The following is a 21366-nucleotide window of genomic DNA, read 5'->3' as shown; positions in this document are numbered from 1 at the left end:
AAAGGCCCCACGCGACCACCATGCCCAACTATCAAACCAGCACCACCACTGAGCCCCCACAGCTCCCTCAGGTGCTACTCCTGCTCCAGTCCTTCCAGCCCATTCCCTCCTTTGGACACACTCCAGCCCCTGCAATGTCCTTCATTTTGTCATGAGGGGCCCAAAACTGCCCCCAGGATTCAAGGTGGGCCCTCAGCAGTGCCAGCACAGGGGAATACAGTGCTTCCCACAGATCTCGCCCTACAAGGACTCAAACTGTGCTGGTTTGTCTCAGGATTAAAGACAAAAGAGATGAGGAACTGAGGCCCTTGCAAAGCTGAAACCTGTAGGCAGAGGGTAACCAAAGCAGGATTTGCATATTTTCCTGCACAGGTCACTACTGCAGGTGCAGTCAGAGTACAGGAACTGCATCCTCTGAAGTTAATGAGGTAGCTGGGCCAACACTTGAGGCCAATCTCTCCCTGTGTCCAAGGCCACACAGTCCACTGCTTCCCAGGAGCAAGGGGCCACACTTGTCCACTCTACCTTTATGCCCATGGACCTACTAACTGTTCTGCTGAATGAATGGGTAGAGCAGATTACCAGCCAAGAGACAATAAACATTTCTCTCTCTTGCAGCTTGATTCCTTCTCTCCCTCTGTAGCACAATATCATTGGGCAGGGAAGGAAATTCAAACAAGCAATTAGGTGTTTTTCTCCACTAGTTGTGGATTTGCAACTGCCCGACTGCCCCTCGCCGGGAGGATGGCAGGGAAGCTGCTCGTTTCCCCGAGCAGAGGAGGCAGCAGACTCGGTATCAGAGTCTCCCCAGGCTCTCTGGCTCCCAGGGTGACGCGGCAGGAGCACAGCTCCATCCTGCCATCTCCTGTCTCCCTGCCCAACTGCAGAGAGCCCGCACAGACATCCAGACGCGCTGGGAAAGGCACAGAAAACTGATTTAAGAGAGATCCTAACTTCCCATGAAAAGGAAAGAGGAGCAGCAGCCTGCTGGATCCAGCCATGCTCCCCACTGCACAGGGCAGGCTCTTATGTGCCCAGACAGACAGCTCTTCCTCTCCTAACAAACCTTGAGTTCAGCCCCAGAATCCACTTCCCACCTCCAGTGTTTGGCCAGGACCAGGAGGGCACACAGCTCTCCGGGACCCACAGCAGCCCTGCTGGCCTGTGTCACTCGAGGTCTTTCACACAGTGGGGCAGGATGCCTTGGAGCAGATGTGCTCTGGGAGCTGCTTCTGCTGGTCATGACCCTTTTGGATCCCCTTCCCCTTGGTTCTGCATCATGGCATCCACCAAAAATGCCAGCAACAAGGAGCACCCCCAGAGACCTGAGGGAGAGGGAAAGGACAGACCGCTCCCTTCAGCCCATGGCTCGAGAGGAGTGATGATGCCAGACTGGGACACCAACTTTCCCACTGCCCAAGGACAAAAGCATCTGTGCAAAGGTATCCCAAACAGTGCTCAGCCCGAGCCAAAGCCAAAATTCCATCCTTACGAATTTTTTCCAGTCTGTTTTCTAGTGCTGGGATCCCATTCCCCTCTCCCTCCATGAGAGAAGCTCCTCCCCTCAACACAGCAAAGGGCAGAGAGCAAACAGAAACCTAAGGAAACATTTACAGCAGAAAGTTACCTTAGGATGGGAATCTGGAGAAGGTAAAGCTGGAAAAAAGGTTTAGGCACATTATTTTTAAGGACTCAAAACTGGTCCTTATTTTTCCCTTCCATGACTCACTAAAGGAATGAGTTTTTGCATACCCCTCAAGTAGGTGAGATTTGCTGAGCAGCTTAGGAAAAATGCAACCACCTCACTGCAGACAGCTGAGTGCCAAACACTGGATTTTCCTTCCTGCAGGGAAGCCACTATTCTTCCAAAGGCTTGAGCAAGGATTTCCCAGCCATCACCACCATAAGCAGAGGACAAATGTCATTGAGAATAAAAAGGTGTTGCTCAACAACTTACTTTAGCAACCTGGCAGCCTGGTGAACCCACAGCCCCAGAGCAGCAGCTGTAGTGAGTTTCCCATCCACCTGGCACTGAAAGAGCAAGAGATTCAGAGTCAGAGGGAACCTAAACTTTAGCTCTCACTTGCAGAGATACTCTGGATGAGCACAGCAACACTGGTGTATCAAACACAGGGGAAAGCAACTCTGGATTCACAGGCAGCAATCTGAAGAGTTTAAGTCTCTCATATTCAGCCAGACAAACTCCAGAAGCCACCTGGATGCTCTGATGGAAAACCACAGCAGAGCTCAAACTAGGTTAGTGTCTTGCTGCAAATGAATTCAACCAAGACCAGTACACTCTCCTGGGAGTGACACATCCAGTGCTCCCATTCAGCCTCCTGAAAGGCTCATTTTTTCCAAAGGGCACAGGAAGGTTTGGATTTTCTCTTACGTTTTCTAAGCAAAGATGAAGCACTTCTGCTGCAGCCCCAGTGTCACATCTGGGGACTGTCCCACTGCCCAGCAGCTCTTTGCGCAGCCATTTCAGCAGCCACAAGACCCTCCAGCAACACAACCAGAGAGTGTCACCACCTGGGAGTGTGGCACGCCCCAAGACGTCCCCACAGCAGCTCAAACCTGAGGTAGATGTGTTTGGAGCTGGGGCAGAGCAAGCACAGGACTGATCCCCCCGGAAGGGCTGTACCTCTCTGCTTGCGCAGCCTCCCCCAGTGATGGACACACTCCTCCTTGCGGATGCAGTTCCCGGAGGCTGAGACCATGTACTCAGTGCCACAGCGACAGCAGATCCTGCACGAGGCTGGGGGAGAAGAGAGAAACAACACTCAGCTCACTAGAAATCCCTCACCTGCTTGATTTGGCCAAAGCACCAGTGACTCAGAATCACTCAAGCCCCAAATAGTGGTGAAACAACTTGTACTGTTAAAAATGCAAGTGTTGTACCTAAACTCCCACAAAGGCTCAGCAGTCCCTCTGAAAATGCAGTGCTGCCACATCTGCCCCCCCAGACACTTCCCAGAGGCAAACACTGTGTTTCTGCTGCACAGCATCAGCTGCAGCACAGTCCCCAACAGCATGTGCTGCATTGTTTCTCCATCCACAGCCAATTACATTGGACTCTAACACAGTTATTTTCAGAAACAGGATAAATAAGTCATTCCTTGGACATCAGAGCTAATGAAGTCTGGTTTCCAGGGGATCTGTGCCTTGTCACTTCCAAGTGACATTTAGCTCTCCCCGGGCACAGTTTTTCTGTAAGGATTCTTCAGCATTAAAACTGAGAAGTCTCACAGCAGAGCCAGGGCCACCAAGGGGGCAGCCAGGGACAGCTCCCCCCCTCCCACTGCAGCTTGGAATTCAGACACGGGACATGCAAAAAGCCACTGTAAAGTAGCTGACAATCATTCCTCTGATCTCCATGCAATCCCCTGAGTCCCAGAGTGAGCATTAACACCAGCCCAGCCCAGCCCAGCCCACTTGTGTCCACCACCACAGCCACAGCACTAACAGACCTGCAACAGCTCTGGTTAAACAAGAATCATGGAATCATCAAGGTTGGAGGAGAGCTCTAAGATCATCAAATCCAACCATTAACCTGTCACTGCTGTAATCCCTAAAGCAGATCCAGACATCTCTTAAACACCTCCAGGGGTGGTGACTCCAGCACCTGCCTGGGCAATATCCCAGTGCCTGAACACCCCAACACTGAAGAAATTGTTCCTAACATCCAATCCAACTCTCCCTGTGTTAGTTTATGGCTGTTCCCTCTACTCCTCATTCAACTAATTCGAAGATGCTGCAACAGGAAACTACAGAAACAGAACCAACGTGAGCTCAGGATCACATAAAGGAGATGCTGGTTACCTGGAAAAAAGGACTCTAACAAATGCAGCACTTGACAGTGCTAATGTAAGAGCTTTTGGCCAGGTTGCTTCAGCAACCACAGGACAAATGTAGACACAAGGTGACAACATGGATGAGCACTTAACAGCCCTTAGTGAGATGACTCCAAAGAGATGCTCAGGGGAGCATGGCAAGGCACCTCCACAGAGAGGCATCCACGGAGACAACCTGCCTGATTCCCGTTCTTCGACAACACAGAATCATGGAATTGCTAATGTTGGAGAAGACCTTTTAAGATCATCAAGTCCAACCATCAATGAGCACCACCATTTTCACCACTAACCATGTCCTCAAGTGCCACATCTACAGGCTGTTTGAACACTTCCAGGGATGGAGCCTCCACCACTGCCCTGGGCAGCTGTGCCAATGCTTGACAACCTTTTCCGGGGAGGAAATTTTCCCTAATATCCAATCTAAACCTCCTTTGACCCTGTTACCTAGGAATTAGAAACTAGAAACCTCACTCAGCCCCACATGCCACAAACTCTAAACCTTGGCTCAAATATCTCATTCTCCTGACATGGAAGCTGAAGAAACTTGTCCTTTAGGAGCACAGCAGAGATCTGCAGCCACACTCCTCTCCTATATAACCAACTGGCATGTGGAGGAAGGTCACAGCCAGCAAGACCCATGACAGCAGGAGCAAAGACCTTTATACAAGCAGGACAGTATCTCCACGTGTATCTAGCAAACCTTGCAGAATGAGAGCCAGGAGAGCTTACAGTCAAGCACTTTCTTCTCCTCTGCAGTGAAGAGGACAGCACGACCAGCCTTCTCGGGGTGTGCCATGGGGTACCCATTCTCCTTGAGCTGCTCCTCAGTCATCAGGTAGTCCTTGAGGCGCCGGTACAAGGCAGCTCCTGCACACACAGACAGTGCTGAGACCACAGTTCTTACATAGGGGCAGTTTCTCTTACTAGTTTTGGTTTTATCAAGACTCCTGGCTTGATCAACTACTCCCACTAGTTTGGACTTGCTTCCACAGACAGACAGACAGATATTGTTTAACAGTATATGTATACAGCGTTTATGTGTGTTTTAGAATCTGGTTGTTGGTGCCCAAGGTGGCAGGGGGATCGGGCCTAGATGATCTGTAAGGGCCATTCCAACCTCTAAAATTCTATGGTTCTATGACTTCTAACCTCTTGACAAGCAGCATTGAGGCTGGAAAGCAAAGCTGAGACTGAATTCCTCAAAGGGCTATTTTCAGGCCTTTCTGTTATCCACAGACTGGTTCAGGTTGGAAGGACCTTAGAGCCCATCTCATCCCCCCCTGCCCTGGGCAGGGACACCTCCCACCAGCCCAGGTTGCTCCAAGCCCTGTCCAGCCTGGCCTGGAACACTCCCAGGGATGGAGCAGCCACAGCTGCTCTGTCCAACCTGTGCCAGTGCCTCAGCACCTCACAGGGAGGAATTCATCCCACATATCCCATCTAACCTGCCCTCTGGCAGTGTCAGGCCATTCCCCCTTGTCATGGCACTAAATGTGAGACTTCTCCCACCTTAACACGCTAAATGTTTTGACTGGTGGTTGGTAACAGCCCACAGAACCCTTCAAGGCCACCCACAGCTCCCTAAATCCTTCGTTATCAGCAGCTTTCCTCCTGCTGCTGATTTCAGGCTGCTCATTTCATTTCACAGAATAATTATAACTTCTTGCACTCTGCTCAATATCCTTTTGCTGCTAAGTTAAACCCTTCCAATATTGCTTTGTGCCCTTTGATGTTGCTTAGCTGAGCTATTTTGGCCCTTTTAAGCTTTCTCCATGTCAATTCCTTCTGCTCTGTGGCCTCCCTGTCTCTTCTCTGATCTCCTCAACAATTTGCCTACATCTCTTGGCAACCAAAATACCCATAACTGATTTGAGCCAACATGAATAATGCTCGTGGCACAACCCTTTGGCTACAGTATGACCTTACTGTGACATTGGTAGAAGTGAATGTGAGCCCTACAGAGCAGATGGAGATTTGTAAGTCTGGATTTTAATCTGTCAGGCACATTGTAAAGAGCTGCTCCAGGGCAAGAAAGGTAGAGTCAAATAACCCCCCAAGCACAGGAAGCAGCTCTGAATGGCTCCTGATGCCACATCAAAGGCAGAGAGGCTGTACCAGTGACCTCCCAGCCCAAACCAGGGGAGTGAGGAGGGCACTGGTCAGTGGTGTCACCCTTCACCAAGGACTCTGCAGCACTGCACCACAGCCAGACAACAGCTCCTAACACTGCCCACAGATACACCCCAGCACCTCCTGTCACAGAATCCTGGACTCGAGGTGAAGGCTCCAGCCTGATCCTGCCTCCCTCAGTCACAGTGCTACACCTCCAGCTCTAACTCACAAATTACATCCTCACTGCAACAAGGTCTTACCTGTTAAATCCTCAGCTCTCAGGCTCCCTGACCGGTTCAGAGTAAAGCTTGTCTTAGCAGCAAGCTTCCCTCCCAGCACAGCCTCGTGGGACACCACCTTCTTGTTACTTGTCTCTGCAGCGAGAAGGAAGCAGCAAAAGAGATCAGGTACTCAGGTGAGCAAGTGACTTCAGGCCTAGTTTGGGGCAAGAGGAGGACTGGGTTTATCCTCTTGCATTCTAGCACTGCTCCAGAAATGTGTCCAATCCTATTCCCTGATTCAGTGTGTGAGGTGCTGGCCCAGCACTGTCACTCCAGCACTCTGGGGAGCTCCGAGCTCACAGTCAGCCCACGGCAACTCATTTTAAGGGCAGCGAAGATGTTTTTACGATTCTCCTAGAAACTCCTAGCTCTACCTGCTCCCCCAGCACAGAGAGCTCTCCAACTGACCAAAAGCAAGAGAGACCCAAGCACAGAAGCAACCTGATGCCATCATGTGCTGTGTGGTGGCATCACCCACCCACGGTGAGCAGCTCTGTTGTTGGGGCCCTGCAGACCTGTCTCCCCCTCTGATTCTTTCAACTTCTTTTAGGAAGGAGCTTCAGAGCTCTAGAATGTGCTCAGCACATCAGCTAATGGCAGAGAGGAGCTTTTTGCTGATCATTAACTGGCAGCCCTCTCCTAAAGGCCAACCTCCCAAGTTCAGCCGCTCTGACTAATGGCCACGAAGGTAATGAAGACAGAGGGAAGAAAAAGGGAAGAGACCAGGCAAAAAAAATTCACAAGAACAGCACAAATTGATTGTTTAATGTACCCTCTCGAGAGCCAATAATGAAATGTCTTAACCCTCTTCGTCTCTCTCTCGAAGCTTAATGTGTGTAACAGATTTCTGCGGTGATGGACGAGTCTATCACTTTGAAGGCCTCATGTGCAAGTCCCTCCATTAGCAGGGCTTTTCATTTTAAAGAACTTGTGCTAAAAAAAATAATCCATGTGGCATTATCTCCACTTAGGTTCAGAGAGCCAAAAAAGCATTGCAGGACCTGCCTGTTGAAGGCCCATTAAAGCTTGCCAGACTATAAAAAGCTAAACTGGAGCTGTTTGCCTTTCAGCAAAATGCTTTGAGAAATGGGTTCTGGCTTCTCAACAGGTTTCTCTCCATGGTTTCTAATCCAAGCAGGGCTCCAATTACCAAACCACGGGTGTGGTACGTACTGGTGCTGCTGGAGGGGGAGTTGGGCACGAGGCTTCGCAGCTTCTTCAAGGTGTTCACGGCCACGTTCAGGTAGATGTTGCGACTGGTGCTTCGCTCATAAGCCACTTTCTCTTCCGACAGAGCCTGTGAACAGCACAGCTCATTACCACACACTCCCCCATGCTCATGGAATCATGGAATGGTCTGGAAGGACCTTAAAGCTCATTCCATCCCACCCCTGCCACGGGCCGGGTCACCTCCCACCAGCCCCATCCAGCCTGGCCTGGAACACTCCCAGGGATGGAGCAGCCACAGCTGCTCTTGCTTTTGGAGAAAATAAATGTTTGGCTCTTAAAATCCAGAATCCAAGTATGACAGTAAAAAAAAATCTGTCTGACAGGGAATGGAGCAATAAAGTGGCACATGGCTCAGATCTGGAGTGGTATGGGGGTTGCTCAGGTGAGTGAAAGAAAAATAACTGTATTTTACACAAAGTGCTGGAAAAAGCATTTTCCTGTGAAGCTTTCCCTGAGAGATTAACCAAGGGGCTCTGGAACTGCCTGGGAAAGGCTGTTTTCTCCACTTTGGTGCAGTGCAACATCTTAACTGGTAAGAAAAGGAAGTCTGGCAAACGGTCACTCCTTGGGTGCAATAGGAACATTTTCCCCAGGGAGCTGTGAGGATGAAATCCCACAAAGGAATCCTTGTGGCATCTGCTTTGGTTACAGCACACACCACACAGTGTCCCCTATCTACCCAACTAACATCAGTGGCCAAAATTTTCCAACAAAATACATTACTGCCTCAACTCTGCCTTTGGAAATCCTACTCACTACTCCCTACTGCTCCTTGAAAGTCTCCTTAAAAGCCTTCACAAGCAGCAAGGAACCAACACACAACTGATTCCATCTGCCTCAAACACTTCCCTGTGCTCAACACTGACTCCAGGAGGTATTTCCTACTGGACCAGAGCAAAAGGACCAGAGCAAAAGGCCTTTTGTCCAGAAAGACCAAGCTTTCCAATGAAGGGAAAGTGGATGTTATTCCCTGCAGCAAACTTTATTCCTGAGAAGCAAAGATCCATACAGACCTTGTCGAATGCTTCCTGGGAGGAGGAGCAGAATTTCAGGCACTCATCAATGAAGAGGTTGAGATATCTTTGACGAATGTTTGTTGGGACTTTAGCACCAAACTCTGCGGGAATAACAGGCCTCTGTAAGCTGGTGCTCTGGAGGTGGGACAGAGACAGAGAGAGAGAGAGACAGAGAGAGAGAGAGAGAGAGAGAGAGAGAGAGAGAGAGAGGCTGGTCAGGCTTTAGCAAGTTGCTCTGAGTCTCTCCCATTTCCTGCTGTTACTAACAGTGGTGTGACTTCCTTTCTGAAAAGCTGCCAAAGCTAAACATAACATGCAGCACTTTTGGGCACTAAAAATACCACCTGAAGGTTCTGTGCCACCTTCAGCACTTTAACTACTGTTCAAAACAATTAGGTTTCATCCTGCCACTCACCCAGGGGCCAAGGGCTCCAGTGGCATTAGTCACAGCACTTCATGCACACACAGAGATTCCAGAGCAAAGAAATGCTGATATTTCCTTTAAGACATCCAGGACTGAGATGGTACCAAGCACCAGGAGCTGAATGAGAGCTATGAACATGTGACACCAGCTATGGGCATGACAGACACAGGGTTTGGTGCTCTGGCAGTGAATTGAGAACAGGAGGCTCCTTCCTGCCAGGCTGGACACCACACATCCTGTAGGATTCCCAGAATTTTACTGCACTGGGGTTTTCCCTCATTTTCTAATGCCAATCATGAATCACAGAATAATCAGAGTTGGAAGGGACTCTTGAGGATCATCAGTCCAACTCCTGCCCTGCACAGTTCATCCCCAACACTCCACCCTGTGCCTGAGAGCATCATCCAAACATTCCTGGAGCTCTGTTAGCCTTGCACTGTGACTTCCCTGGAGAGCCTGATGCTCCTGAAAGGACTTTCCCCTTCAACTGAATGACATCTTCTTCAGGCACAGGACCCACATATTGGGCTGAGTTACAATCTACCACTGTAGTTTCCCACTTAACACCAATTTATTCCCCAAATCACACAATTTGCCTCCTTTTCAGGGAGGAAATTGTACATTCACCTCTGAAGCACCCAATTGTTTAGTCAGTCATTCTCCATCCCACCCAAGAGACATCCACAAACCAAACCATCTGCTGCAGCCTGGAATCAAAACAGCTCTTTGGAAGACATGAGCATGTTCTAAGGGAAGTGACTGGTTCTACTTCAATGGGAAATGTGCCCATTTTCTCCAGATTTCTACTTTGGTGCCCTGTTCAAGGGGATTTGGTCCTTTCCACTAAATACATGTCTTCTCAACCTCTAATGTGATCCCTTATGCACCTCTGTCATTCTTGCAAGTGTTTTATCCTTCCAGTTGTTTCTTCTATTTTTAATCAGCTTCAAGCTCTATTACTGTGGTGGGTTTGGGTGGGTAAAGAAAAAAAACGACTTTTCACTCTCATAGAAATAATCAGAGCATGTTATGACAGAGTTTGGCACAAGATATCATCTACAAAGACATATTTAATCAAGCCCTGGCACGAACCACGTTCCTGCCATCCACTCCAGCCAACAGCTTCTTATGCCATTCACACTCTGCTCCGCAGTGTCTCAGCCTTCCCAGTGCTCATGGGGAAAGGAAGGGCTTGGAGAATCACAGACTGGTTTGGGCTGGAAGGGACCTCAAATCTCACCTTGTGCCACCTCCTGCCCTGGACAGCGACACCTCCCACCAGCTCAGGTTGCTCCAAGCCCTGTCCAACCTGGCCTGGAACACTCCCAGGGATGGAGCAGCCATAGGTGCTCTGGGCAACCTGCTCCAGTGCCTCAGCACCTCACAGGGAGGAATTCCTTCCCAATATCCAATCTAAACCTTCCCTCCTTCATCCTAAGGCTATTCCCCCTTGTTCCACCACTTTGCTAAGCGACTTCTTTCCCAAGCAATTCACAGCAGAAGTCCCCAGAGGCTGGACAGGTATTCCAGGAAAAAAAAAACCCTAATAAACTAAAAGCAAATGTGAAAAACAAACGAACAAATAGCTTTTCCCTAAACATTGGCAGCAGCCTGAAGTTCAGTGATCACATGTAACTACCCAGGTCACTGTGGGACGTTATCCGTAACCGCTTGCCTCGGTCTGGCCCGCAAAGCCCAGGAAGGCCATTAATCCACCCATGTCTTTCGAGCGCGAGAGGCTCCAAGTCCCTGACCCAAACGGCCACACACCTGGCCAGGCAGCACAAGGGAAGGCTCAAACTGCAGAGGAGTGATCAATATTCCAAGAGATCAGATCAGCACTTAAGCATTTCTATCTTTTTAAGCTCCTACCCCTCAAGTGTTTAATTTTTCATACAACGCTATCGAGGAAAACCACAGGAAGAAACAAACCCGTTTAATCAACCTAATCAAAACACCACTTTCAGACAGTGCTAAATTTGTTGCAGCAGGACCAAACACACCTCCCTCACTGAGGAAGGACAAGAAAGAACACAAACTTCCCTTACCTGTAAGGACGGCACATGTGCTACCCTTTTGGGCACGATGGTGCTGGTGGTCTTTGAAGCCATCCCAGCCAAGGTGCAAGCCTTCAGGGGAAGGGCTGGGGCTTCAGACTCATTGGAAGGTGTGACACTCCTGCCAGCAACAGTTTTCTTACTGCTCCCAAGGCCTGCAGGAAACAGCAAACAGTCAGGTAAAAATCCTGCCTGGCTTCAGGCGGACAGAAGGAACTCACTATCACAGGCCCATGCTGCAAGCTGCGAGTTTTTCAAATGGAAGTCTCCAAAAGAATACAAATTGGGTGATTTCATCCCCTTCCAGGCAAGGATGAAGGAAGCTTCTCCCAGGAAACGTGCCTCATTTCTGTTTGTTTTGGGGTTACTGAGTCAGCAGAGTTTAAAGAGGTAACTCTGTCAGCTGCGAGGCACCGGCAGCACCACTCAGCTCTGAGTCACAGAATCATAGAATCAACCAGGTTGGAAAAGACCTCAAAGATCGAGTCCAACCCTACCACTGTGGAGTCCTTCCAACTCCACAGGGACAGCAATGAGTGCTAATTAGCACTTCCCTCCTGCTCCTGCCACCTTTGAAGGCTTGAGTGGAAGAGGGAATGAGGAGCAAGCACAATCCAACGAAGAAACAGAAACAGAAAAGGCTGAAGTGTCACAGTTAGGGTGTTCAGGCACTGGGATATTGCCCAGGGAAGTGGTGGAGTCACCATCCCTGGAGGTGTTTAAGAGGTGTCTGGATCTGGCCCTGGAGATGGTTTAGGGGTTACAGCAGTGACAGGTTGGATTTGATGACCTTAGAGGTCTCCTCCAAGATGATTCTATGACTCTAAGTGCAGGAGGCTGGGTGAGACTGATGGGGGACAGTGCTGTGTGTCTGGCCTGGTGCCTTTCAGAACAGAATGAAATTTCTCAGGAAAAGACCTTCCACTGGTCACTACCACCAAAGACTCAAGCCATGGCCAATGCTACACACCTGATAGTTTCCCACCTGCTCAGGAGTGATTTAAACACAAGGCAGTGACTTCTAGCCGGAGAAGGACAGGGCAGTGATCCCAAATACAACTGTGCTGGCTTACTTTGCTTGGCTGCTGCGGTGAGGGCTGCGTTTGGCACATGAGCAATCCTCCTCTTTTCTCCTGGCAAAGACAGAGAGGCCTTCTGAACAGCCACAGCCAGTTGTGCTGCCTGCTGCTGAGCCAGCTGGATCCTCTGGTAACACACCTCCTGGGCTGTGGGGGGACGGTAGGGCCGCACTACAGGCTTGCTCGGGGCCTCTGCCTGCACAGACACAAAGTGTCAGAGCCAGCACCCTCCATCCCCACCCTCTGCCTTCCACTCTCCCAGCAAAGACCTCTCTTCCTCAACCCCTCTGTTAGCAAGTACGAGGGTTTGAAGGAGAAGGACCCAAATACTTCCTCAACCCCTCTGTTAGCAAGTACAAGGGTTTGAAGGAGAAGGTCCCAAATGTCTCCCAGCACAAAGCAGTTAGTCACCCATCAGAAAAACAAGCCATTAACGATTCACCCTCTGGCAAGGCCTCCCAGCACACTAGCACATTCCTCAATTGGCAGGTGGGATCCAAACTGCTTGTCTGGTGGCATGACATTCCCAGTGTTGTGCCTAACCCACTTCAAGGCTCTGCCAACACTGCTCTTGCACCAGAACATGACTACAGCCCTGTGCTGCCCACTTGGGCTCATATTCCAATGAAAAAGTGACAACTGGTCTCCATCCACCTTCGCCACATGATGCTGAGCTTCACAGCTCTCTCCCTGCGGCCCCATCCCTGCTCCCACCTCTCAGCAGCCTCCTTTCAGGTCCCCACTCCTCTACCTACTGAGAAGCCTCACACAGATGTCTTTATGGGCTTAGAGCATTACATAAACTGAGCCCTGAATTTCACACAGGCTCTGGCCCTGCCTACTTGTGGAGGCACTTCCCTGCTCCAGCCGCTACGAGCACGAACAAGTTCCACATGCATTTTCTTTGATGTCCAAATTTAGGTTGCAGGAAAAGTGCCAGAAATGATGTCAGCAGAGACAGAAGTTTCCTAGCAGCAGAAGTACAAGAGAAGGAGCAGCAGCAGTACAAACTTCTCCACATACTGAAGAAATGTGAGGAATAGGCCCTGCCTCCCAAACCCACTCGGGAGCAGGATGTGCTCATGCCCAACATCACACGGCGTTTCCGGGACCACAAATTGGGGGCAAGCTGGCAGCTGCTGCATTCCTGGCCTCTGATGCTGGCACCAGCTTCTGGATACCAACCTGAGTGCAGTCAGCCATTAAAGGATAATTACAGACTTCCAAGCAGGACAGGCCACTCATCTCCTGCCTCACCTCCAATTCCTCCGGCCCACCATTTCCCCCGGCAACCAAACCAGAGCTCCGCTCCCTCCCCATCTGCTTGCTCAGTCCTTGGCTATGAACCACCAGCAAGGCTGAGCAAACACTCGACTTGGAAGGACACAGCAAAGCACAGGCCTCAGATCTGGATGGAAAAGCAGCAGTTCAGGCCTCACAGCACAGAGGAGCTGAGGGAGTGCAGGTCCTGCAGTGTGCTCTCGGCAGCGGCTGCCGAGCACACCAGGTCGCTCTGTTTGCCTAGGCAAAGCCTGTGCTGGGGGCTCCCAGCCCTGGAAAGCATTTTGGGATCAGCTGTCACATTAAGAGAACATATTTAAAGATCTGTACATGTCTAAAAGGCACCTCTTCACAATAAATATTTGAGTTAATGAATTTCCAAGCCATTTGCTTCAGTCTCTTATCTCTTCACTTGGGGAGAAAGGCCCTTATCAAACCACATGAACTGGCTGAAGATATGCAGTTAAATAAAACACACTGTACTGACCTCAGGGCTTTAGATTATTAAAAGCAAAAGAGCCTTTTCCAGGCAGAGGGGAAAGGAAAAACAATTAATTTGGACTACCCAGCTCAAATCAGTGTGTAAGTCTCCACTCATATCCCGCTGGAACATAAAACTAATCTGTGCCCAGCACCTGGAGGCAAACACATTAAACCCTCAGAGGAAACAGGAATTAAAATCCCAGGGAGAAAGAAACAAAAAAATCAGATCATCTTCCTTGCCTTTTATTTTAATTCTTCCCTGTACTTTGACAACTGTGACAGAAGAGTCTCACACAGACAGTGCCGAGACCTTGGCAGACGTAAGGCACTGGTTGTACACACCTGACAAAATTCCTACAGTATCTTCTAGGTGCCCAAGAGACAGAAAAGTCCCACCAGACCCAGAGTGATCTTGTGTCTAACTAATTTTCATCTAAATCACCGGAAGAAGATATACTGGAGAAAAATGGACATCTCAGCCTATCCAGTGGGCTACAAAGAGCAGAATCCATTCACCCTGCCCTTGGGTTTAGGGAAGCTTTGCTGCCATTTTTAACAGATGTCTAAATATGGAGTGTTTTTAGAAATTAGAAAGAGAGGAAATAAAACCAACACAGACTGATTCCAGCAGAAACAACTCCCACCCTACTGCCTGGCCCTGGGACTGCAGCGTTTTCCAGGGTCAGGCCAGAAAATCCTCACTTAAAACAATCTAAACTTCTGCTTCTAAATCTGCACTTACATTTCCTTGTTTGACAAGATGAGAGATCCTTCTTTTCTGGCCAGGAAACAGGGTTGTTAAATTGTCTTCTGCCTTTTCTTCATTTGCTTCCTCTTTGGATGGCTGGAAAACAAAAAGAACAAGCTTCCACAGCTGAACAGACTCGAAGATCCCTCGCGCTGGGGAGATGTGAGAAGTCTCCTTTTCAATTAAGCTTGCAGGAGGCAGGTGAGAACATGTGGTCAGGTGCTGAACCACTGAGACAAACCTTGTTTGGACCCCAGGAGCCACCAAAGCAGCAGAGGATGAGCAGCATGACAGTTCCCACCCCAGCAGCAGCTCCAGGCTGGACTGGCACGATTCCACCCAGCCCTTACCTGCCACAGGAGACCTGGACAGCCTCTCCTGCTCTCCTCACTCACATCTCACCTGTCATGGCATTCTTAAAACCCAGGGGGTTTGGGTGGTTTGGGTTTTTTAAGAACTTGGGAGCTGACTCACTTCTACCCTTGTGTAATGCGCTGCCAGGGCAGGTCCTGACAACCTGCTCGACACCAGCCCACGGTGCCCCCACTCCACACTCAGGGAAATGTTTCTCTGCAGGTCTAAGGGCAGAAAGCCTGTGGTGACAACCCCCAGGCCACATACCTGCACAGCCAGAACCTAGCAGGAACTAACAGCACTGCTCCTGGGACAGGGGAAACCACTGTAAATCTGCTTTGGTTTGGACTCTGCAGTTAATTTATACAAAACACACTTCCCAAGTTTATTTTCCCAACCCTTCACTGCTCTCCAGGCAATCCTGCTTTCAGTTTTCCAACAGAACCTCTAGCAAAGCTCTGAGAGGAGCCTGACAACCTCTGAAACTCAGCCACACAGAGCCCAGGGCTGGATTTGGGGATGAGCTCAGCCTCCCCTTGGGATGAGCTCGTGCAGATCCCCACAAGCACTCCACAGGGAATCACTTGGCTCCCTAGGAACTCCCTTAAGAAACTCTCTCACAAAGTGATTCTTCCTGCTAGAAAAGCACCACACTGCCCATATGTGCCCTCACAGATCACAGAATCCTGGAATGTCCTGAGCTGGAAATGACCCACAGGGATCATCAGTCCAACTCCTGCCCAGGACACCCCAACACTGCACCCTGTGCCTGAGAGCATTGGCCAAACACTCCTGGAGCTCTGTCAGCCTTGGGGCTGTGCCCACTGCCCTGGGGAGCTGTTCAGTGCCCGAAGACCCTCGAGGGGAACAACCTTTCCCAATATCCAGCCTAAGCCTCCTGTGGCATGTTACCGAGACCAAACACCACAGCTCCATCCCCAAAATCACTCTATCAACAAGAACTTGCCCATGCCCAACCTCACCCACCAGGCACCTACTCACAGACACCCCTCTCTCAAACGAGAATCCCTGCACTGCAGCGTGTTCCTCCCTTCCCACAGAGGAGCAAACCAAACCTCAGGGCAGGGATGTGCAGTGCAGTACGTGCAAAGGAGCCACACGTGGCTGCTGACAGCCCAACTGTCACTCCGGGCCAGAACTAACTGTTTGCAGTGAGTGGCAGCCCCTGGTTCAGCACTTTTTGAACTCAGGGATTAGTAATTCCCACTGTAGATTCTGTGCCCTTCAACTACTTCCATTTCAACTAGTGAACTTGGAGAAAAAATGCCCAAAATAGTGTTTTTTCCTAGCTGGGAATTATATTAAACACTGAAAAAAGAAGAGCGGAATTTTAAACATGCAAAATTAATAGTTAAGAAAACTATCACAAGGAGCTGATTTATAGTTTCTACTCCCCAGGAATTCTGAGTGAGTGCTAAAAAGGTCTTTACTTGTCAGCAACACAGTTCCCTGTGACCAGGCTGGGGACATCAGTGCAGCAGAGAGTTCAGCAAAAAGCTTTCCCAGTCCAGCTTCTCTCTCCAGCACCGAGCTCACCTCCCCACACACCTGGCACGGCATGTCCTCCATACACAGCTGGTCCTGGACCAGAGAGCTTTATTCAAGGTGACTTCACCCACCACCTACCAAAAGCCTGACCACCAGCACAATTCCTGAGGTGGTCATTAGAGGAAAAGTCCACAGTCAATCACAGGAGGAGAAATTGCCTTCCCCCAACTGCCTTCCCCCCCTCCCCGCGGTTGTGTGGCTCCTGCTGCACTCACCTGCACCTCCTTCACATCAACCACCCCCTCAGGAAGCCTGGCTGTGGGTGAAGGGCTCCAAACTGGGACACACTGGGTGCCCTGACGGTGTCCCAGTACCTCCATTATCTTTGGGATGCAGGATAGCTACAGCTGAAGCCACTCAATAACTCCCTGGACAGGCACATTCATCCCCTGGTACCTGCTGGGTCCCAGCACACAGAAGGCACCTAATTTTGCCACCTCAACTCATAAGCCACTTCCAGTGCCTAAAGGGACTCCAAGAGAGCTGGAGAGGGACTTGGGACAAGGGCCTGGAGGGACAGGACAAGAGGGAATGGCTTCCCATTGCCAGAGGGCATGGATAGGTGGGATACTGCACCGACACCCTGTCCTGGCCCTACCTGCCACTCTGCTGCAACAAGGAGGCACTGTCCAGGTTAGCAAACTGAATTGGCTCTGAAGCCCCCAAAACACTCTCCCTGAAGCCTTTTCTCCAGGCCACCACAGTTCTCAGGCCAGATGGAGACAGAAGGAACAGATAACCCTGAGAGCTAAAGGCCTTCCATAGGAAAGGTAAGTGAATCCTTATATTTCATAGCAGCTTTCAATCCAGCAGGTAAATTCAGGAGCAAACTTTTCCAAGCACTCAGTCACGAACAGGCTGAGATTCTTCCAACACATGGAGTCTCCCTCTGTAGCCCTCTTCAGCTACTTGGAGTAAGCAACACCACCGAACGACACCAGACTCCGTTCCTATTCAGAGGGCAGAGGACCAACCACCCCAGCCAGCATTTACCTGTTTCCCCAGCCTTCCCTTGTCTTCAGTTTTCACATCTGTGGATTCATTAAAAATCCTGAGACACTCTTCCATGGGATCGGACTCAAAGTCCACGTCTTTCTCAAGGATGGAATAATCGATGTCATCAGACGTTGAGGAAGATGGTGACTTGGATAATTTTGAGCGCTTCACTCTCTTCGTCCTTTCCCTTTTGCCCTCAGAGGCTGAGCCACAGCCGTCGCCATCCGAGTCCGAGCTCACGGTGAGCAGCGAGGACGGCAAAGGTCGACCTCGGTCGTCATCATCTCCACTCTCGTCGCCAAACAGGTCAACGTGACTCAAGCTCCTCTGCTTACGACCTTTCTTGGGATCTCCTTTCCCCGGAGATCTGACCTTCTCTTTCTTTCCCTCCAGCGCTGGAGTTTTGGTCCCTTTCTCTCTGTTTCTACGGCCAGAGCTTTCCTTACCGTTTTTCACATCAGCTGTTCCGCTCTGAGAGTCTTTCTTGCTGCTCCCAAGCTTCTCTGTGCTGGAGCCTTTAGTGCCACCCTCACTCTTGCTTTTCCCTGAACTGCTGCTGGTGGACTTGGATTTTTCTTTCCTAAGTCCACCCACTTTTTCTGCCTTGTGTTTTTCAGGTTTCTTTAAGTTCCCATCTGCTTTCACTTTGCCGTTTTTATCTTTGCAGTTTTTCTCTTCATTCTTGGGTTTGAATTTTTCTTCTCTCTTGAGCACTTTGTCTTTTTCTGGATCTTTACTTTTCTCCTTCTTCCCAACCTCACTGAGACCTTTACCAACATCAGATTTCTTCCTTTTTGTTTTGTCTTTCGAGTCTTTGTTTTTATGTTCAATTTCCAGGTTGTTCTTCCCAGAACATAATTTCATTGATTTTGTGTTCTTGTCTGATAAGTTTTTGGCAAGACTCTTCTGTGAACCTGAAAGATCTTCCCTGTCACACTGCACTGCTTCTCTGCTATTCTTGGAAGCAAAGTCATCCAGTTTGTTGCTCTGCTCTTTGCTGGGTAACTCATTGTTTGACTCACTTTCGGAACCAGCTTTGGATGGTGAACTACCAGAAGCTGTTTTGTATTCCACATCAGCCTCGTCTTCAGAGGATGAGAACCTGGCACATACCTCATCATCATCATCATCATCATCATCATCAGGATCTTCACAGAGCTTCTTCGGTGATGGAGAGTAGGATTCCTCATAACTGGACACCCTTCCCCTTTTGGCCCCCTTTGGTTCCTTGGCTTTGCTCAAAAGCCTGGCTGAGTAATTGGAAAGGGGATCGTATTCCAAGTCTGTAGAAGGCTTAGAGTCATCAATCACATATTTATTGTTAGTGACTGTGCTACTGTATTTTTTATTCTGCACTATGGCCTTGGGAACATATTCCAGTGAGCTCCCTTTGGAGTGGGAGGAATCCAAAGTGTATTTACTTGAGTGGCTAACAGCAGTCAGAGGAGTGGGGTTGTAGTCTGAGTTATTGTTAAAGTTGTAGCTACCTGGAATATACTCTAAGGAGGTAAATGAATCACTTTGTGTCCCAGCAGCTGACACAGGTGAGTTGGAAATGAGTGAGGAACCCTCCGACGCACTCAACTCCTTTGTGGTTTCCAGCAGCTCCTCATACTTCTTCTGCTCTCTCTCCACTTCATTTTTGACTGCCTCAATGGCCTTGTTGACCAGCTCCAGCTCCAGAATCCCAGGGGTCACATCTGTAATGTCAGCCAGACTGACATCCTCCGTCTCCAGCGAGCGCCTGGGAAGCTCTGGATTGTAGGGATCATAGCCTCGATCTGCAGCAGAGAAAGAAACTAAGTTACTGACAGCAATTCAGGTCAAACCTTCTTTAGAGTAAAATTTTAGGTCTTTTTAAGGTCTGCTCAGATCAACACAGAACGCTGAAAGACACCACCAAAAGCCACACTCTCATCATTACAGAATAAACAAATGTTGGATACCAAAAGCCACCAGTGGTGTTCACAGGCAGACACCCAGCTGCACCTACACCCCCTTCTCACCACTAGGATCCAAGACCCAAAGTAGTCTCCTTCATCTTTTGCCTTTACTCCTCTTCCTTTTGCTAATCCAGACACTCATGGTATAAAGGAAGATTCCTACACAATGAACCACCCTGGGTTTGTTGTTCTGATATACAAGAGGTCTGCAGTGTTCCTGCTGGTGCAGAGGAGAGTGAGGGTGCCTTGTACTGAAAGAACTCCTTCAGGAATGCAAAACATCCTCCAAAATATTACCCAAAGGAATGGCATGAACTTATGCCACAGGACGCTTAGGCTAGATATCAGGACAAGGTTCTTCCCCCAGAGGTGTTTGGGCACTGAACAGCTCCCCAGGGCAGTGGGCACAGCCCCAAGGCTGACAGAGCTCCAGGAGTGTTTGGCCAATGCTCTCAGGCACAGGGTGCAGTGTTGGGGTGTCCTGGGCAGGAGTTGGACTGATGATCCCTGGGGGTCCCTTCCAGCTCAGGAGATTCCAGGATTCTGTGATTCTGTAAAACAGTTTGCTTTGTCCTTCAGGAATCGCGAGCTAATGAGACTTGAGATGCAAACTCCTTACAGGGCTGAGAACTAAAGTGCTATCAGGACACTCTTTTAAGTACAAACTATTTGAATATATTGATGGACCTCAGACATATCAAATTATCCTCCTGAAACACAAAAAGATGAAGTTACCATCAACACTATACAAACTATTCAGAACTTACACAGGACCTCAGTGAGGATATTCTCTAACCCAGAGCTACTTCCCAACACACCAAACTGAGCTGTGCTCAAATCAGCCACTGCAGCACAGAGAACATGGAAGCATCAAACAAGATTCTTCCAAGGAAACAAGGCTGAGGGTGTTTTTGCCTGTCATGTTGCTTGCAGGACATGAGGCCTCAGGTCTGAGGTGGAGCTGGTTTATTACAAAGCTGCTCTGAGCCAACAGCTCCTCTCTGGGCACTGGTCCTTCTAGTTTGGGCAAGAGGTGACAGCAGTAAACAAAGCTGACATTAAAGGAGAGTGGGAGGACAAGGTCAGCTGTGTAATGGCAGAACTTCTCTTACAGGGCAGTGGTGGAGTCACCACCCCTGGAGGTGTCCAAAAACGTGTGGATGTGGCACTCATGGACACGGTTTAGTGGTGAACATGGTGGTGGTGCTGGCTGATCATTGGACTCTATCATCTTAAGAGATCTTTTCCAACCTCAACAATTCTGTGGTTTTTAAGACCTGCTGCTGCTGAAGTCACTCATCCTCCTGGGTCACCTTCAGCTGGCAAAAAAGTGTGCACTGATGGGGAGATGGGGGAGGTGAAAGCTGTTTGGAGACTCTTTGGAGAAGGGAAAAAGGCACATTTATTTAGCGTCATCGGAACTGCTTTGTTAGCTCAACAGCTCGTGGTGTTTACAGTGGCAGCACTTAGCAAGGAGAACCTCTGTGACTGCAGAAAAGTTATCACCATTGAAAAATTACTTCAAGCTTTTCATTTAATGCTTCACAGAAGAGACAAATAAAATGTTTCAGAAAGGCTTTACCACCAGGCTCAGTTCTGCTCCTCTTCAGAATTAAAGAGGGCAAAAGAAATGGCAGTTCTTGGCACAGAGCTCCTTTGCCAGGACCAAAAGCAAACTGCCAACAATTAATTGAACAATAATACCCAACCACTTGGAAATAATTAACACTGAGATTTAAAATAGCCCATTTCAATCACCCAGAGGAAATGGGTTAGGAGGGCAGGGAAGGGGAGCTAAGAGAAATGTTCCTCAATTTGAAACATAACCCTAGTCCAAGGATTTGGTTCCTTCTCAGTCTTATTAAATAGCACATTTAACTAAGTATTAAAAGCACAGATAACCTTGTGCTGGTCTAAGAACATTGGGAAGGAAGGTTTG

The 21366-nt window shown here is 49.3% G+C and overlaps 1 protein-coding gene across 1 annotated transcript in view; it reads right to left on the bottom strand.

Moving 5' to 3' along the window:
• REXO1 (REX1, RNA exonuclease 1 homolog (S. cerevisiae)) overlaps positions 1-21366 on the bottom strand; it is a 30153-nt gene that overhangs the window by 6291 nt on the left and 2496 nt on the right. The window contains exons 2-11 of the mRNA XM_009078017.1: positions 17482-19265; positions 14560-14661; positions 12048-12249; positions 10966-11129; positions 8491-8628; positions 7421-7544; positions 6227-6340; positions 4584-4721; positions 2645-2758; positions 1958-2031 (exon numbers count right to left, since the gene is read on the bottom strand). Coding sequence (XP_009076265.1) covers positions 1958-2031; positions 2645-2758; positions 4584-4721; positions 6227-6340; positions 7421-7544; positions 8491-8628; positions 10966-11129; positions 12048-12249; positions 14560-14661; positions 17482-19265 — 2954 coding nt within the window. The remainder of the gene's footprint in view (positions 1-1957; positions 2032-2644; positions 2759-4583; positions 4722-6226; positions 6341-7420; positions 7545-8490; positions 8629-10965; positions 11130-12047; positions 12250-14559; positions 14662-17481; positions 19266-21366) is intronic.

Source organism: Acanthisitta chloris, unplaced genomic scaffold, assembly GCF_000695815.1.
Source record: "Acanthisitta chloris isolate BGI_N310 unplaced genomic scaffold, ASM69581v1 scaffold18597, whole genome shotgun sequence".
NCBI lineage: Eukaryota > Metazoa > Chordata > Aves > Passeriformes > Acanthisittidae > Acanthisitta > Acanthisitta chloris.
Note: the sequence above shows the minus strand (reverse complement) of the source record. Positions and strands in the feature narration are given on the sequence as shown.